We start from the raw sequence: 20,187 nt of genomic DNA on the forward strand, positions 1-20,187 counted from the left end.
CTAGTGCGTGTCAGCTGACACCGAGGACAGAAATGAGGAGATCACACGTGAGCCCCGTGATGACTCAGTAAGGGGGACTCAGACCTTGGGGCAGCATCCAAATAACACATCCTGCCCATGCAAGGTTTTATGTTCGTGCAACAGAACTCCCACCCCAGCGGGTCCTGATCCCTCCTCAAATCTGCTCCAAAGGGCTGAGGGAACCTTTAGAACAGATTTAGGGAATGCACAGGCGAGAAGGATGGGGACAAATTCCATTGCACCAGCATAAATCCTGACGTTAGTTGGATGCCACCCTTACTTCTCCCTATTTGTGGCTAACATTTATTCTATTTCTTAATCTTTAACCCAGTGTTCTCCAACCTTGGGTCTTCAGTTGTTTTCAGACTACAATTCCCACCATCCCTGACCACTGGTCTTGCTAGCCAGGGATGATGGGAGTTGTAGTCCCAAAAACAGTTGGAGACCCACGGTTGGGAAACACTGCTTTAACCAAAAAGGAGCCCAGCACAACAAAAGATAAAACAAGAGTAAATAAAATAAATGCTTATAAATCACCACAGGTAAAGGTAAAGGGACCCCTGACCATTAGGTCGAGTAATGACCGACTCTGGGGTTGCGGCGCTCATCTCGCTTTATTGGCCGAGGGAGCCGGCGTACAGCTTCCGGGTCATGTGGCCAGCATGACTAAGATGCTTCTGGCGAACCAGAGCAGCGCATGGAAACCCAAGTGGTACCTATTTATCTACTTGCACTTTGACGTGCTTTTGAACTGCTAGGTTGGCAGGAGCAGGGACCAAACAACGGGTGCTCACCCCGTTGCGGGGATTCGAACCGCCGACCTACTGATCGGCAAGTCCTAGGCTCTGCGGTTTAACCCACAGCGCCACCCGCATCCCTATAAATCACCATAAACATCTATAAAATATCAGAACCTTCAAAATACAGAAATAACAGCTGCTGCTTGGAAAACCTTTTAGTAGCGCATGAGACTCCTAATCTCTGAGTCGTGGGTTCGAGCCCCACATTGGGGAACAAATTCCTGCATTGCAGGGAGTTGGACTAGATGGCCGACTAGATGGTCCCTTCCAGCTCTACGATTCCATGATCAAAACAGTGAAACCCCAAGCAGTAACGGCCTGCGTACAATATTTGGCTTGCCAGTTGTATGGCAAGCTGACATCTGATCAACCTGACATTAAGATGGATTCTGGTTTCAGCCACTCCAGATGCACACAGTTCCTTGCATGCTAAATGCTTAACTGAGCTCCTGCCATGGGGTAACACTCCCCTTCCTCCGTTTTTTAGGAACAGATATTTCCAGGCTAGACCTAACCGTTAAGCCATTACATTAGCACTCATATGCTATCTTACAGTGAGGACTGACCATAGTTTGCACTTTAATCCTGGGTCTGAAGCCATTACCTTTCACCATGTCCTGTTCCCTTATTGTGTTTATCCTCGATTAAGCAACTGCGAGCGCTATCTTGCTGCAGTTTTGTGCAGGCAAGAGTCTCGCTATACAGTGGTACCTCGGGTTAAGAACTTAATGCGTTCTGGAGGGCTGTTCTTAACCTAAAACTGTTCTTAACCTGAGGTACCACTTTAGCTAATGGGGCCTCCTGCTGCTCCCACGATTTCTGTTCTCATCCTGAAGCAAAGTTCTTAACCCGAGGTACTATTTCTGGGTTAGTGGAGTCTGTAACCTGAAGTGTCTGTAACCTGAGGTACCAATGTACATGCAAGCTCCTGACAGATCTCTAGAGGCTGTCCCTTAATAAAAACAAGAGCTCTCCTTGGAATCTGCTTTTACCACTATCTGTAAGGAGATATGCAACGGATAACACCCGGTCGTGTTGTGACATAATCTCCAACACTGCTGACAGCACTGAGGTTTGCCCCATTCCTGTCTGCTGATCTGCACAGAGGCATTCTCGATAGCTGCTCCAGTTATGGAACTCCCTTCCCTTGGAATCTCACCAGAGCCTAGGCAACTTCATGCAGCACTGTTAAAAAATAATAATAATAAAGTCTTCTTCTGGGCTGGCTCTTGGTGGCTCTGGTCCAGCTGGGAGAAGGGTGGAGGCAGTAGCTGGAATCCGGTATTCGGAAGAACTTTCAATTAGATGCTTTGTCATCCCAAGTTTATTTTATGGTCTTAGCTACGAGCCCTCGGGGGCTGTGCAGTACAAAAAGTAAACAAGTATTAATTAAAGCATGCTTTGCAGAAGGCCGTGCGCGAAATTAAGACCACATGCTCCCAAGGACACTAGAAATAAGCTGCTTAAAGGTGCAGCACAGGTGGGAGATATGGGGAGCTACGAAGCAGAATTAAACCAGCAAACACCAGGAGGAGAGATGGTAATGGTCGTGCTAGCTTTGAGGGGTATAGCCGCCCTTTGCTTGGTTGAAAGTGTATTGATTATCCCTGCATCCTGCAGCTTCAGTTCTGGAAATGGACTCTTTTAAGTGCATTACTGATTCAGCCAGCTAACAATTAAATGCCACGTCATTCTGTGAAAGACAAAGCACGCGGCACCCCACCCCCACCCCCTTCACTTGTGGCAGAACCGAGAACTCCCATGTGAAAAACCTGACAAGGCGGCTGAAACTCTGGTTTCTCAGGCCTTCTTCCATTAACACATGTGCAATTGAAGGAGGAAGGTTCAGAACAGGGGTGGGGACATATTTTTTTTTCTGCCAGAGGGCCATCATTTCCTTCCTTTTATTTTTTGGGGGAGTGGGTCACATGGCCAGTGGGGAGCAGAAAATAAGGAAAGGGAAAATGGACAGCGCAATGGATATGATTTTTACCTTTGTGCAATAAGCTAGTTTACAACCCCCCACAAACCACCTCTTTATCCTCTACCCGAGCAAGCAAGAAGTATATAAATATGAGCCCCATCCTGTCCTGTCCCCTTTATAAAGACCTGAGGAATGATATAATCACCCCACTCCTACTCACCATCCCAGGCTGCCCATCTGCGGCCACATTGTTCTTTCTGTTATCAGATCAAAATGATCAGATAACAGCAAAGGTTGCTAGGTTTAACGAGGGTGCAATGAGATTAAGGGCCACTATCTGAACCATGGTCTTGATCATTTGACTGTCCTTTTTATCCATTGTTGTCTTTTTAATTGTATATATTGCTTGTTTTATGTTGCTATGGCTATTGGCTAATGCAAATAAAGTTAAGGGGAAAAAATATATATGAGCCCCAAGTTGCAAAACTGCCACTGAGAATATATATCCAAATGACAGTGGAAATGAGGTGAGCATTGTCTCTTCCAAGCATGCTTTTTTTGAGGGGCGGGGGGGTCCTAAAGTGAGAGATAATTGGATGACAAAGAACACAAATAATGGCCTATCCAATGTCATCAGATGCTGATGGAACACAAGGAGGAACGCCTGCGAAATCAGGTTGTCTTAAGACACTAATTTTAATTAATATTTTTAATTTCTGTGTAAACTTGCAGTCATATATAATGGAGATGGAGGCACTCAAACTACAGTACATGAGAGCTCTGGGTTACCTGCCTGGTGGAGGCCCAGAGGCATTTACCCAAAGTAAATTTTCCACTGCTCTATTTTGCTGGGGAATTTTTTAAAAAAAATGCTTCATATATTCAGTATCACCAAGGAATGGATGCCAATCACAAATTTGGCATTAGGCAAACTTGGCAGCTTTACATTTTTAGTTTTGTTTACTAAATGCAAGTAAAACTGACATGATAAATTGGATCAGAAAGTTTTCTGAGGCAAATTATGATATGGAAATTATCCTAACTTGCACAGGAAATTTTCCGGATCATTTTCTGATTCAAAATTTTCTGGAAAGCCCACACCACTGCCTGTAGGGAACAGATTATAAATGCTCAAGTCTGCTGAAGTTTTAACGAGTTTCCACTAAGCAGAGAAAAAGTCTGCCACAGGCATTTGGGAACTGGTGATAGGAACAGAGCAGGGGTGAGAAACCTGTGGCCCTCCAGATGTTGTTGGCCTCCATATTCCTGCATTTCATGGGGCTGGACTAGATGACCCTTGGGGGTCACTTCCAACTCCACAATTCTATGATTCCATATCCCTATCAGCCTAAAATGGCCAACCGTTTGGGATGAAGGGAGCTGCAGTTCATCATCAACATCATCATCATCATCATCATCATCATCATCAAAAGAGTCACAGAATCTCTATTCCTGAAGTAGACAAAAGGACTGGAAATGTTCAGGGGGAGGGGGATTTCTTTGTTTCCTCCCTCCCAGGCTCCCCCCATTTTTACAACGGAAAAGGGGAGAAAATCTGAGGGAACATCGAAGAACATCCTATGGACAGGCCTTCTCCTTTGGAATGAGTGAAATGCCTTTGCTGGACAAGGTCTTACTCTTCCAAAATGTTCAGTATGAAAATTGTTGTGCAAGACAGTCTACTGTATTAGAGGATAATTTCTGTGTAAACTTGCAGTCATATATGATCTTCAAAATCTAGTGTGTGTGTGTAATTTGCATTTAGAGGAGGTCGGCATCTTTATGACAGGAGCACAAGCTGTTGCGAATTGCTGCTTTCCTTGTTCTGGTGACCTCTGATCTAGGCCCCATCTAAACCATGCATTTAAAACAGTATTATACCACTTTTAACAGTTACGGATTCCCTCAAAGAATCCTAGGAAATCTAGTTTAAGGGGAATAGCCACCTCCTTTCAACTCCTAGCACTACAAAATCCCCACAGTTCCATGGCAAGAGGGATTGCCTGTTAAAACCACTCTGGAAGTGGTTGGAGGTATAAGAAAAATCTGCTATCCTTCGGACCAGGTACCTCCCTTCCTTGGGGGTCAATCTTGTCACCTCTCTTCCCCACATACCTTTCTAGAAGGCGTTTATACTTTTGAGGTTGCAATCCTACCTGGGAGTTAAGTCCACAAAACACAACACACATTATTTCTGCATAAGACTGCTCAGTAAATTCCATAAATACAGTAGAATTCTATAGGTAAAGGTAAAGGTACCCCTGCCCATACGGGCCAGTCTTGACAGACTCTGGGGTTGTGCGCCCATCTCACTTAAGAGGCCAGGGGCCAGCGCTGTCCGGAGACACTTCCGGGTCACGTGGCCAGCGTGACATCGCTGCTCTGGCGAGCCAGAGCCGCACACGGAAACGCCGTTTACCTTCCCGCTGGTAAGCGGTCCCTATTTATCTACTTGCACCCGGAGGTGCTTTCGAACTGCTAGGTTGGCAGGCGCTGGGACCGAGCAGTGGGAGCACACCCCGCCGCAGGGATTCGAACCGCCGACCTTTCGATCGGCAAGTCCTAGGCGCTGAGGCTTTAACCCACAGCGCCACCTTCGGCCAAAAACAGTTGTATTTGTTAGTGATATTCACAATGCAGCTATCAGCCAGGTTTAAACAAGCATTCAGGTGAAGCCTTCCCTTTCAATAGAGAAACAGCCAACATGGCTTAAAGGTGGCCATCACAGTCTGACAGGCAATGCTTGCTGAAAGTTACATTACCCAGGAGACAAACAGACCTACTTTAAAACTCAGGTTTAAAAGCTGCCTATTTTCTGCACTGGGCAGTAAAGAGTTTTACAAAGTTCTACAAATTTTTTACAAAGAAAAATTAAATAACCTTTTTTGGCAGCCAATCAAGAGTAATACCCACAGCTGAAGAGAAAGACACTGCATGCGTTTGTTTGTAAGAAATAATTGCAGAAAAGTGCACCAAGAACTAGCCTTGTGCATTACAAAATAAGGCTCTAGTTGCAATCAGATCTTTGAGCACCAAGGAACTAGTGGCAATTCTCATGCATATAAAAGTGTAGCTGAAGAACACGTTTTCAATAGAGCTGATGGTTTAATTAAGGCAGACATTAACCAAATTGATTTAGTATTTCCATCTGTCCTATCGAGCATCTGAAGTCTACAGACTTAGCATGCTTAAAAGGCCATAGGTATCTATACTTGTTTTATTCTACATGTTAAACTGCTCTTGAAATCAACTGATAATGGTTAAGAGATGAACGGGCCTGTATTAAGCTAACAGCACAAACCTGCCAAAAACCAGGCATTAAAACCCCCCTGAAATCAAGGAGATTAATTTAAGCATGTGTTTAATCTTCCACTCAAGTCACTACTACGTTCACTTTCTCCCAACTATTTATTGCGCAGCAGCAAACTATTGTTTTAATAGAGCTACCATCTGAAGCCATGGTTTGCTGTTGACTTACAAACCATGGCCCTTTAAAAATACGGCTTTGCATCGCTTGAGAACCTGGCACCCTTTCTTAAACAGTTTGGACACTCTGTCCTGTCCCAGGAAGGTTAACACGCTACAAGGGAATGAGACAAGAACAGCTGGAAAACAAAACAAACTTTCCATGCTGAAGGTTCCAGGTTCAATCTGTTACCTCCAGTTAACAGGATCACATAGGAAGTGATACGAAAAACCTCTTTCTGAGACCCTGTAGAGCTGCTACAGTATGAGCAGATAGAAGCTTGACTGTCAGACAGCTTTATGTACCGTATTTTCCGGTGTTTAAGATCACTGGGTGTATAAAACGACCCCCCAACTTTTCCAGTTAAAATAAAGAGTTTGGGATATACTTGCCGTATCAGACTACCCCTCTTCCAACACACACCAAATAAAAATTTAAAAAACCAGTCTCCAGTCCGGCTCGGAAATCTGTTCCACTTCCCAGTAGCCGAGGGCTTCTGGGGCCAATTTTCAAGTGTATTTCTGCTTCATCTAGAGAGCTTGGTGTCCTCTGATTTAATTTGCTGTCGTTTTATCCTTTGGTGGGGAGTTGCTGCAGGAGCTGTTGCTGTAGCCGGCGTATAAGACAACCCCCAACTTTTGAAAAGATTTTCCTGGGTTAAAAAGTAGTCTTATACACCAGAAAATACAATATTCACCATTTGCTACTGAGTCCTCCTCATTTGCTAACTGAACCATTATTTTTCTATAATAATTATCTTTTCGTACCTCACTGTTTTCATTTAAGTTTTTATTCCTTATTGGTTTTGCGCAGTATTTGTAGTTCAGCAGATTTGCTCTAAATCATTTTAAAATTAATGATCGAAAATGGATTGCCTGCTTTGTAAAGTTCATTTTTCATTATCCCTTAATGAATCGCTTCATAAATGAAACGACATAATTAATAAAAAACAGAGCTTTTACTTAACATCTCTCCCTTTCTCTGTTTGCTGTCCTACTATAACAGGAGGCAAAGCAAGCATACCTGGGGAAATGGATGGGGTTCTTAAAATAAGAGATCACCGTGCTCATTGCAATGTTGGGGCTGTTATGTCAGAATAACTTACCAGACACATTAATTGACGTTCCTGCATCTATAATCCCACTGTTGGGTCTTACGCAGTATCTGCGTGGTGCTGTGGTCTTCACCTTGAAGCACACATTTCTGTCTGTAGGGTTGCCAAGTTTCAGGTTTGTGGTGACGACGTCTGTGAATGGGCCTGCGGGACGAAACAAAGGACACGTCAAAACGTTTTCCAAATATTTCAGAAAGTACCTTGGGCTTTTCTATTCCTACAGATGTATGCACCTACCAGGAGGCTTGAGCTCAGAGTTCGAAATTAGCCAGGTGCCAATAACATTTTGAACCTGGCTATCGCCTACCTGCGACCAAGTGAAGGTCCCCAGATTCCACGATGGCGCCTGACATCTCCACCATCTGGAGGTCTATGGATCTTGACCATTTTCACACACTAGCAACACTTCCTTGTAGAATTCTATTTGTTATGTTTTACCAGCAGTGAGAGATTTTACTTTCTTGGGCTCCATGATCACTGCAGATGGTGACAGCAGTCATGCTTCTTGGGAGAAAAGCAATGACAAACCTAGACAGCATCTTAAAAAGTAGAGACATCACCTTGCCAACAAAGGTCTGTATAGTTAAAGCTACTGGTTTCCCCAGTAGTGATGTATGGAAGTGAGAGCTGGACCATAAAGAAGGCTGATCGCCGAAGAATTGATGCTTTTGAATTCTGGTGCTGGGGAAAATCTTGAGAGTCCCATGGACTGCAAGAAGATTCAACCTATCCATTCTTAAGGAAATCAGCCCTGAGTGCTCACTGGAAGGACAGATCGTGAAGCTGAGGCTCCAATACTTTGGCCACCTCATGACAAGAGAAGACTCCCTGGAAAAGACCCTGATATTGGGAAAGATGGAGGGCACAAGGAGAAGGGGGCGACAGAGGACGAGATGGTTGGACAGTGTTCTCGAAGCTACCAACATGAGTTTGACCGAACTGCGGGAGGCAGTGGAAGACAGAAGTGCCTGGCGTGCTCTGGTCCATGGGGTCACGAAGAGTCGGACACGACTAAACAACAACAACTAGCACAATCAGAATGAATTTCAGGAAACAAACAACCAAAAAGACTTTCAAACCGTCTGGCCCAAAAATGGCAACTAGGCATTCTGTTTTGGAGGCTGCAACCCTGGTTTAAGGAGCTTATAAATCTGAGCTTCTAACACTGCCTCCTGTGTGCTGGGACCCCATGACATACACACAAGAGGCAAGCCAAGTTATCATTCCTTCTATTTTTGTGGTTCAGACTGTGTGTGGCACTACTTAGGTTGCCAAAATAGCACAAAGGTCTGCACGATCCAACATTTGCAGAGCTATTTTTTTAAAAGAAAGAAAAAACCCTACGGCAGGGGAGGAGGGCCAAAAAGACTAGAAAGGACTGAGCATGCAATATGTGGTATAGAATAATGGTTGGAGGAAACCAGGGACGTGGTGGGGAGAGGGTGGAATTGAGTGACCTGAACCTGTACCAAAACACTCTGCAGCACAGCATTTTGTTGCAGGCCCCCAGTTGCTGACCCCCTCCCGAACTGTAAAATGGGGATGAGGCCAGGGCACAGGCGATGTCTAGCTGCCACCCCAGCGAATTAATAGCTAAGCTGACCTCTGGCCCCATAACTTCCTGGCTCACAACCCTTGCTCTTTACTGTGCAACACCAGCACTTGATTCCATTTGTGTATTGCTCCGGCAAATGTTTTCTAGAGCGGTGTTTAGACGTATGAGGTTCCCAACTTTAAATAGCAGGGCATGCAAAGCCTTGTTAGCACCAGTTATAAATAGCCCCCTAGTAAACTATATTATAACTCAGCTTGCAGATTCTCCAAGTTTCTAAATGGGATGTTGCTATTATGGGCAGATATGAAAGGTCAGGAGTTAATTACTTCTCTGGTCAATAGCTGAAGGAAGCTGCCAGAAGATAAAATTTCAGGTATGACTTCTGACTGCAGTTTAGATTTTTATGAGTTCCCTTCTAGCCTAGAACTGTTTTGGTTTATTTTATTTCATTTTTGTGCTTCTTTATGAGAAGATGCACAAAATTTGCACCGGACCACCACAAGTTCATCTTACGTACAGTGTTACCTCGGGTTAAGTACTTAAATTTGTTCTGGAGGTCCGTTCTTAACCTGAAACTGTTCTTAAGCTGAAGCACCACTTTAGCTAATGGGGCCTCCCGCTGCCGCCGGAGCCCGATTTCTGTTCTCATCCTGAAGCAAAGTTCTTAACCTGAAGTACTATTTCTGGGTTAGCAGAGTCTGTAATCTGAAGCGTATGTAACCCAAGGTACCACTGTACTGTAAAAAAACCAAAGCAACACAAAAAACCCCTCATTATTTTCCGTAACATTGCAGAATTTTGATCAAGATTGGCCACTAAAAGGTATATTAAGAAGCAACAGCATACTCGCAGATATGCTTTCTGCAAGTGGTTAATAGATTCTCTAGGAAGAAAACAAAATGGAGCATTCTTCCTCTCCTTTCAAAAAGCTCTAAGTAGGCACATGGCAGAGGTTTATAAAATTATGAGCAGCATGGAAACAGCTGGTATCCCCCCCCCCCCCCGGTAATATCTGAAGTTAGGGGAGGCACACCATGAAAGCGATTTGCTTAAGAATCGGGTCAATTGACTTATGGAACTCATTACCACAATATGTGGAAACAGTCACTAGTTTCATATGGTTTAAGGCTAGATGCTGGGATTAGATGAGAGCTGCTGCCTACTTGACTTGTTTGTGCGGTTCCCAAAAACATATGGCCAAGTGGGTTTATTTTTAGTCTCACCCAGCAAGACGAAGTCTTGTGTTCTTTAATCTGCAGGAATGACGGCAAGCTAGGCAAGACAGGTCAGTCTTAACAACTATTTTCTTTGCAGTAATTTATTGTATTAATAAAAAAATTATCCTGACTTCACCATAAGGTCCTAAGGTGGGTTTCAATAATACACAACTATAAACAAAATTAGAACTGTTCCACCCATAAGAGAATGGTATAAATAATGGCTGTAAGTGTATATTTAATGTGCATCATAATCCTCTGGACTTTTAATCAGATGTTATTGGACACAGTGGACCGATCTGTGTGTCACGCTAAACCGTGGTCAATAAGTGGAAGCCAGTTTTTAGTCTGCAGTGTGGATACCATCAATTCTTACCTAGCAACGAAGATCAAACTGCACAGTGCAGCCTTCCTTCCAAACAGGAATAGGTAAAGCACAACCACACACAAATCCAAGTCTAAACAAAAATATGTTATGTTTCTCCAGGAGAAAATAATGCGGCTCTATGCATCCTTTATCTGAAGGCCCAGACTCATTCTAGAAAACATGTTTAGCAGGAGGGATTTCAACAGCCATGGCTCGCCCACTGCAAAGAATCCTGGGAACTGTAGCTTGATAAAAAGGGTGCTGAGAGTTGTTCTCAGATTCCTCTCTCAGACCTACAATTCCCAGAGTTCCTTGGGAAGACAGACTGGTTGTCAAACCTCTCTGAAAATGGTGAGGGGGAACAAGGGTCTTGTAACAATCGTCAGCACCTTTAACAAACTGCAAGGGAAACTAAAACGAACACAGTGCACTAAAAGTTAATAATGAGAAGATCAGAATGGTATTTTGGGGTGGGGACCTGGCTATCAGCTACCCTTTGGTTAAGAGAGCAAAAGGACATATTCACAAATTCACACCCTATTATATTGTTCTGAGAAATTTTACAGACTACAACAATAGTTAGCAGCCCAGAAGCCAGCGAACAATTCCTCCAAAAAAGAACATAGAATACTGCATAATTTCCAAGTTTGCCACAGTTCATTTTGTACTTAATATACCAGCGGCGCATCAATCTAAACTAACCACTTTGTGCAGTGGCATTACAGAACTGCATATATTTTCAAGTAAAATGTGTGCTAAAGGAACTACGGCAAAAGAACATTATGTCTATTCTAAAAGTTCAACGTCAGCCACACAGCCCAAACAGTTGAGACCTTGCACACTCTTACAAGGCGGCTTTGTGGCAGATGAGTCAATGTCCGCCAAGCTTGAAAGCCGCTACTCTGGACTACCTCTACCGACAACAGCACTAAAGCAATCTTTTTTTAAAATCATCACCAACGACAGGAAGTCGGCACAGAATCCGTAGCTAAATGCTTTTGTATTTTAAGTGAGGCACTTTCTGTATTTTAAAACAAAGGAGCAAGCTAACACATCAATATAGACAGACAGTACTTAATGCAACATGCATTAAAAATAAGAAGCCACATTATATACCTCTGCTGTAATTCTAGCCAATGGGTGGTATTCAAGTACTGTGTCCCAACTGTACAAGGATTTCCTCTTGCACAACAGGCCTCCCACTTCAACACAGCTGGCACCTTCCCCAAGTCTTTTCCAGGGAGTATGGAGAATCCCATGCAGGGGGAAGGGAGAGGTGGAGACTAGTAGCACAAGTAGGTATTGTCGCGCTAGTTAAATGTTCACTTGGTGCTATTTTGGATTCCACCCAACCTGCCTTACCGTTGGATTGTCTTGCTAAAGATCAGCCTTTCACGAACTGACGCCCTCTTGTGTGCTGGTTGAGGCTCATGGAAGTTGTAGTCCAAATCACAAGGCTGGTACAGACTGTAGGACAGCACCCCAGGAATAAACACGGGAGTTTGTTTTTGCACCTGCAACTGCCTTTGGCCCTTCCTTGTAATTTCCTGCAATGTGCTGCAGGGAGGGTATATATGCATGATGGAACTGCGACTGCATGTAGAGAAGAGCTGTTCGACAGTGGAATTTGCTGCCAAGGAGTGTGGTGGAGTCTCCTTCTTTGGAGGTCTTTAAGCAGAGGCTTGACAACCATATGTCAGGAGTGCTCTGATGGTGTTTCCTGCTTGGCAGGGGGTTGGACTCGATGGCCCTTGTGGTCTCTTCCAACTCTATGATTCTAAGAGGCACCCTTTTGCTCTCATTTCTACCAGTTAATATGTCAGTTTCCATATAGTCATCAATCTAGCCAGCATAGGCTTTGCATCCATGGTTTTTAAACTAGAGAAAATGAGCAGGGATTGTGGGGAGGGGTAATGAAACTCACGTTTATGCAGGGCTCTTTGGTGCAATGGGTCAGTGTGCCTGGCTTGGTGGTTCGAGCCCATCCGGGGGGCAGCTGCGGGATGGATTCTTGTATTGCAGGGGGTTGGACTAGATGACCCTCGGGGTCTCTTCCAATTCTGATTCTATGCACACACATGCCATGATTTAGCATCTCTAAAGCTGTGTGTGACAACTTTTCGCCTATGTCTTGCATTTCTGGAGACGCATGTAATTAAGCTGGCATCTTATCCTAAGAACATTGTGAAATGGGAAGCCAGGAGGATATGCAAAGTAACAATTTCTGCAAGTCCCTTGTTGGGAAACGTTCATTCGAAATATGGAAAGCTTAAAATTGCAAAGAGAGAATGGTAGTCTGCCTCTACCTTTATCATCTGCCACCAACTTAAAATTTCATACATTCTAGTTGCCAGGCATATTTCAAAGCAACATGCAGATTCTACACCCACCTAAGTCTATGTGGATCAGATCATGGCTCACCACACAGCTCATGAGCACAAAAGATGCATAATGAGAAGGGCTAAGGGTCTGCCATCCCAGATAGTACATTAACCAGGTTTTGTCTGAACATATAGCCCATCATCCACTCTACAAGCCATGCAGCTACACCAGTCTTCACCAACATTCATGCTGACTGAGGCTGATGGGACTTGTAGTCCGAAACAACTGAAGGGAATCAGGCTGGAGAAGGTTGAGCTACACCGGAGGAGTACATGGGGAAATGCTGAACCACTTTCACTTAGAACACAGGAATTGTATTGCAAAAGGAAAATAAAAGAGAAAGGACAGTGATTCATCGAAGAGAGTTCTTTCCAGTTAAACAAAAGGAAACACTGCATAGGACAGAACCGTAATTAAAAACTTAAGCCACAATTTCTACATTCAAACCGGAAAGGGGAAACATAAAAAAACACAAACTGAACATGATTAAAATGCCAAACTTGAAACGCTGTGCATTGTTCTGCAGTTTATTTATTCTGGATTGATTAATCCTGTTCCACTTAAGTCCACTAGATGCACAGCCTCTGCTTGGTAGCAAAGCTTCCCGCCCAGCGCTGCCCTCTCCCCCAGTTAAGACTTTCCTTTGGAAGAGCACAATGGAAACTCCAATGGACTTTTTTCCTACATACCGAAAGAACAAACAAAACAAGTTTTGTAAGCTCAAAATTCCATGCAGCAGGAGTGGGCAGACTTCAAAGAGAATCTATGTTGTTTGCATTAAAACTCATAGGTCCACCAACCAAGGTAAGGGTAAGAGACCCCTGACAGTTGACTCCAGTCACAGACGACTCTGGGGTTGCAGCGCTCATCTCACTTTACCGGCTGAGGGAGCCGGCGTTTGTCCACAGACAGTTTTTCCAGGTCATGTGGCCAGCTTCTGGTGCAACACTACACCGAAACCAGAGCAGCACACGGAAATGCCGTTTACCTTCCTGCCGGAGCGGTACCTATTTATCTACTTGCATTTTTTGGCATGCTTCTGAACTGCTAGGTTGGCAGGAGCTGGGACAGAGCAAGAGAAGCTCACCCTGTCGCGGGGAATCGAACTGCCGACCTTCTGGTCGGCAAGCCCAAGAGGCTCAGTGGTTTTAGATCACAGAGCCACCCGTGTCCCTACCCACCAACCAAAGGCAGATGCAAAAAATAGGGGAGACACAGAAGTAAGGAACATATCCTGCCTTAGCACAGCCTCAAAAGTTGGTTTTAGTACCAGAACTCGGCTCACCATCTTTTCACTCAAACGTCCGCTCCCAATCGCTCCATCCTGCCCCTACTTCAGATTTTGGTAACATTACTTAGAAGCATTTCATAGTTATTTCCATTTCTGGAAAATAAAAATATGAGGATCAAAAACACCTGGGAATTTACTGCAAATCATTCAGAAATTTACCAGTAGATCCTGGTGTATCTTCTGCCGATCTCTGCCTTAGGGGGCTGCTGGTTATTTGGCAAAACCACTTTAGGGAGACAACGTGAAGGTGATGAGATGCCTCACCTGTCACCGAGGCGGAAGCAAACACTCCTAGGAAACTGTCGTGTGCAACTCAAAATGACAATCTCCCAATATAATTTATCCGGTACGTTATTGTTTGGTGCATTTTGGACCAGCAACACAGCTGAGTGGGACTCTTAACAACTCTGCAACACAAACAAAAATAGCCACCCACACAGCAAAGTATGCACAAGTTTCAAAAGTCTTCCTTGCTTAGGTTTCGGTTTCAAACAAACATCTGTTTTGGGTTTTGTTTTGTTTTGAAAAAAAGGATTAACGTTTTGGATTCCATAACTGGGCTGTCCTATTTGTTCGCAGGATATGAACTGTATGTATGTGTAAGAGTTAGAGCAGAATTGTGTAGTCTCTCAGTGTTTAAGGTGTAAGAGAGATCTCAAGGCCTAGATGAACAGGCTGGGACATCCACCCCCTATGTAACACAGACTTGCGAAAAATGCAGAGCAGCTTTTCTGACCTTGGTACCCATCAGATGTTTTGGACTACAACTCCCATTTGTTTCAACCTGTGCAGTTTTGATGCCAGGTACTGATGGGCGTTGTAGTCCAAACACCCAGAGGGCAAAGGTAAAGGTAAAAGGTAAGGTAAAGGATCCCTGGACGGTTAAGTCCAGTCAAAGGCGACCATGGGGTTGTGGCGCTCATCTTGCTTTCAGGCCAAAGGAGCCAGCGTTTGTCCACAAACAGCTTTCCCGAGTCATATGGCCAGCATGACTAAACAGCTACTGGCGCACGGAGGACCGTGACAAGTGCCAGAACACACGGAAACGCCGTTTACCTTCCCGCTGCATTGGTACCTATTTATCTACTTGCACTGGCATGCTTTCGAACTGCTAGGTTGGCAGAAGCTGGGACAGAGCAACGGGAGCTCACTCCATTGCGGGGATTTGAACTGCCGACCTTCCAATCAGCAAGTCCAAGAGGCTCAGTGGTTTAGGCCACAGTGCCACCCGCGTTCCTACCCAGAGGGCACCAGGTTGAGGAAGAAATGGCCGTGAACCCACCAAATCCCTGCCCTTTGCAATATTATTTATTAAATATTAATCACAAGTCGATGTACAATATAAGGTAACCACCTTTCAAATGCAAAACACTCGGGATTCAAATGCAACTTGCAGTAAGGCACTCAGCTCTGGCAAACACACACACATACACACAAATGTGCCAGAGTTCATATGCAACACCTACCTACTCCCTACAAGCACCACAAACTTAATCTTTAAAACTAACTTCACACAAAGAAGCAGCCAATATAAGAGGAGTGGAGTTTGGATTTGATATCCCGCTTTATCACTACCCTAAGGAGTCTCAAAGCGGCTAACATTCTCCTTTCTCTTCTTCCCCCACAACAAACACTCTGTGAGGTGAGTGGGGCTGAGAGACTTCAGAGAAGTGTGACTAGCCCAAGGTCACCCAGCAGCTGCATGTGGAGGAGCGGGGAAGCGAACCCGGTTCACCAGATTACGAGTCCACCACTCTTAACCACTACACCACACTGGCTCTCATATAAGAGGTCTGGTGATACAAAATGTTTTTTGCCTGGCACTGAAATCAATATATATGAGTTGGTGCAAGGCAGACTTCCCTAGGGAGAGCATTCCAAACATTGGGGAGGGGGCAACAGCTGAAAAGGGCTTCTCCCTTGGCAGCACCTTTAAACCTTTTTGGAGAGTGAAGGAATATATTGTTTAGAAAAGATTCCCTCATCCGTCGCTGGATTCGTACTCAGTTGCAGCAACGAGGAAAATTCATACTTACCAGTCTGGTGCGGTAAAATCTTTCAAACACATCAAGTGCACTGGACCACTTAAGTATAAAGTTATTGTCAGATATGTACGGATCTATCTCCATTAGACAGGCAGCAATGGGCCCAACATTACCATTGTCTACTTCATAGTTGTGTAGCATGTTCTAGGCTGGAGGGTATGTACTGCTGGCTTTACTAAAACAGCTCCTCATCCATAAAAAGAGAGAGGCATTCAAGCATGCAATCTCATGGAAGCTCTTTGCACTCATCACTGTGGCAGCTGCCTCACCTGTCACCAATTCCTGTGTGTACAATGTTGTACAACTGGCTTTTAACCTGGCCAGTGTTTCCCAAACTTAGGTCTCCAATTGTTGTTGGACTACAACTCCCATCATCCCTAGCTAGCAAGACAAGTGGGTCATGGATGATGGAAACTGTAGTCCAAAAGCAGCTGGAGACCCAAGTTGGGGAAACATTGGCCTAGAGCAGAGCTTTCCAAACTTTTCATGTTGGTGACACACTTTTTGAGACATGCATCATTTCGCGATGCAGTAATTCAGTTCTGCATCGTTTTGTGACACAGTAATTCAGTTTTACTAGCAGACCGGAAGTTAAACTAACCCCTTTCCAGCCCCGGGAGGAGCATGGGGAGCATTCGTGCAACACACTGACACGCTAACGTGTCGTGACGCAGTTTGGAAAGCTCCGGCCTAGAGGAACTTCCAAGCCTTTCCTCACATTCAGCTAAAGAAGGAGTGTCAACCTTTTTACACCAGAGAGCTACATTTAACAAAAACGACGGAGGCCATCATTGGAGTACAGTGGTGCCTCGCAAGACGAAAAGAATCCGTTCCGCGAGTCTCTTCGTCTAGCGGTTTTTTCGTCTTGCGAAGCAAGCCCATTAGCGGCTTAGCGCTATTAGCGGCTTAGCGGCTTAGAAAAAGGGGGGGAAGGGGGGGGAAGTCGGAAAAACTCGCAAGACATTTTCGTCTTGCGAAGCAAGCCCATAGGGAAATTCGTCTTGCGAAGCACCTCCAAAACGGAAAACCCTTTCGTCTTGCGAGGCATTCGTCTTGCGGGGCACCACTGAATGCCATGTGCTGAAGAACATGGCAAAACAAGACAGCCATCTGCACCACTCGGGCTGATCTAAACCCATTGCACAGTTATAGTTATTTTATTTTGAGGATTTTTATTTTATTTATTTCACAACCCTTTCACCCAAACTTGTCTGCTTCTCTGTTCATTGTATTTTACTTACTTGATTTATTTATTTGCAGGTGGGGGAAGAATGATGGGTGTTTATCACCATTCTGGGAAGACTCAACCCATCCAGAGTTTTCCTGCATGCACAGACAACATATGGGGTGTGGTCACAAAAGGCTTTGGAGACACTCAGTCTGTATGCACACCATACATTTAAAATACAGTGGTACCTCGGGTTAAGTACTTAATTAGTTCCGGAGGTCCGTTCTTAACCTGAAACTGTTCTTAACCTGAAGCACCACTTTAGCTAATGGGGCCTCCCGCTGCCGCCACGCCGCCGGAGCATGATTTCTGTTCTCATCCTGAAGCAAAGTTCTTAACCGAGGTACTATTTCTGGGTTAGCGGAGTCTGTAACCTGAAGCGTATGTAACCCGAGGTACCACTGTAGATGACTTTCTCCAAAGAACCCTGGGAACTGTAGTTTAAGGGTGCCAAGAATGGAGGACTGACAAAGCCCATTCCCCCAATCTTTTCTATGCAACAGAGCAAACTAGCAAGGCCTGCCCCCCCGGCTACAAAGCAGTACTTTAAATGATTTGATGTTCCTTGTTTTCATAGGAACCAACAAGGCTTTTCCTCTTAAGTTTGCAAGATTTACACTTGAACCTGTGACAACCCAACACGAGTGGAGAACATAGGAAACAACTTCAAGGCTCAGGGTAAGAGAGTAAGCAGAGAACAGAAGGACAGTTACAGGCATATATTGTGCTATTCTCTCCGAACAAGGGGGGGGCGGGCGGACGTATTGTTCAGTACAATGATTTTAACAGTTCTGGTTGTGCTTACAACTTTTATCTGGCATGAGCACTCAAAGGACAGCCCTGTGCAGAAGCAGGAAAAGCAGAAGAAAGGAGGTTTCTGTTTGCTGGATTCTCTGACTGCTCCTTGACCATTCCCAGTACAAAGCTGAGATAGCAAATAGACAGTACCATCTTGGGCAGAAACTAGGAAAGGTTGTTTTCATCCATGCAGGGATCTTTTGCCCAACATGGGGCTCAAACCCACGACCCCCGAGATTAAGAGTATTATGCTGTATAGAATAAGCCATCCCAGCTAGGACTTCAAAGTGATCTACTAACATTATCTACACAGGAGCCAACTGCAGACGGGCATCCGGGTAATTTTATTAAGCCCCTATGAGCTGCACTTTCAGAATGCAAAAGAAGACTTTGCACTGCTACTTGGGCTTGAGGATTCTTAACACTTTACTGCTGATGCAGGCGTGTTTGTTAGACGGTTCCCTGCGCTAAGGCATGGACAGCCAGCTTGAGGCATGGGAGGCACGAACAGCCCAGATCATGGCACCCCGAGACATGAGAACTGGCGGTGAAAAGGTAACACAACCATATATGCAGCCCAGAAAATGGCTGCCCAGCAGTGGATCAAGCAATACTGTCACCAAGATTTTCTGCTAGTTGTAGCACCATTAGAAGCTTTAACCAAATGAGGTTACAAGTTTCAACAGTTCCCCATTAAGTGCATACTACCACCTCTGAATGAATGGTAGGTATTCAGGCAAGCTGCAATTCGTGTTAGTGAAATCTACGGTGGTGGCTTGCATTAAGTTACTTCCTCCCCTTTGGAACGAGGGGCTTCATTAGCCAGGCATGCAAGGCAAGGTGGGTAGATGGCAGAGAAGGGCCCACAATCTAGTTTTGTGTTGGACAACCCAGGTCAGGGTTTCCCAAACTTGGGTCTCCAGATCTTTTTTTTGGACTACAACTCCCATCATCCCTAGCTAGCAGGACCAATGGTCAGGGGGTGGTGGGAATTGTAGTCCAAAAGCAGCTGGAGACCCAGGTTTAGGAAACCCTGGCCTAGGCTATAGTTGTTTATTGCTGGGAGCAAGTCGGAACTCTGTCTAATATCCAGGGTGTCACTTCTTAAGAGTGCATGAGGCTCGCTTTTCATATATTACTATTAACGTATATACCTTCCTGTCCCAACACTGGACCCCAAGTTGGCCAACAACCAAATTAAAATCCAGCTTTTAAACTCCTGCTGAAAACTTTTCCATTATGTCAGGTTTATGCAGGCAATTAAGAACATATATTTCCAAAAAAGTTAACAGGTGTCTGTTTTTAACTGTTTATATAGTTTCAAAATTTTACGGTTCTATGTGCTGTTGTTGTAAGCTACCTTGTTATCTTTTATGAATATTTTTAATAAAATAAAATAGAGTTATGTCTTCACGATTAAGAAACTGTTTGTGCACTCTTTGAAAGTTTGACACACTTGCAAACAGGGTGTCGGTGTCTACATTCCAACATGATACTTATGGAAGGCAGATTTGAGTTGTGCATAAAATATAATTGAGACTGCACATGCAATCAGAGATAGCTGAACTTACAAGGAAAGAAACAAGCCCTATACAGTGGTACCTTGGTTTACAACCATAATTCGTTCTGGAAGTTTGTTTGTAAACCAAAACAGGTTGTAACCCAAGGTGCACTTTCGCCAATGGGGCCTCCAAAATAAAATAAAATAAAATAAAATAGTTCGTAATCCAAAGAAGAAGAAGAAGAAGAAGAAGAAGAAGAAGAAGAAGAGGAGGAGGAGGAGGAGGGTTTGGGTTGTAATCCAAAACGTATGCAAACCAGACTGTTTGTAAACCAAGGTACCACTGTACTGTTAAGAGCCTGATTCTGCAACTTTTTGCAACTTTCTGCATCTTCATACATTCAGCTGAAGCAGAATTTATGTATTCACCAGGCCAATGAGATTTTATAAATGGGGCACTCAAGCCCTCCCTCCAATA

The 20,187-nt window shown here is 44.4% G+C and overlaps 1 protein-coding gene and 1 long non-coding RNA gene across 3 annotated transcripts in view; both read right to left on the bottom strand.

The window, feature by feature from the left end:
- LOC307218077 overlaps positions 1-20,187 on the bottom strand; it is a 136,905-nt gene that overhangs the window by 19,300 nt on the left and 97,418 nt on the right. The window lies entirely within an intron of this gene.
- The window catches only part of VAPB (VAMP associated protein B and C), a 47,045-nt gene that overhangs the window by 14,246 nt on the left and 12,612 nt on the right, over positions 1-20,187 (bottom strand). For both annotated transcript variants that reach the window (XM_079979976.1, XM_079979975.1), the window contains exon 3: positions 7,317-7,469. In XM_079979976.1, the coding sequence (XP_079836102.1) occupies positions 7,317-7,469 (153 nt within the window). The remainder of the gene's footprint in view (positions 1-7,316; positions 7,470-20,187) is intronic.

The sequence above is a fragment of the Podarcis cretensis genome, assembly GCF_951804945.1.
Source record: "Podarcis cretensis genome assembly, chromosome: 6".
Taxonomy (NCBI): domain Eukaryota; kingdom Metazoa; phylum Chordata; class Lepidosauria; order Squamata; family Lacertidae; genus Podarcis; species Podarcis cretensis.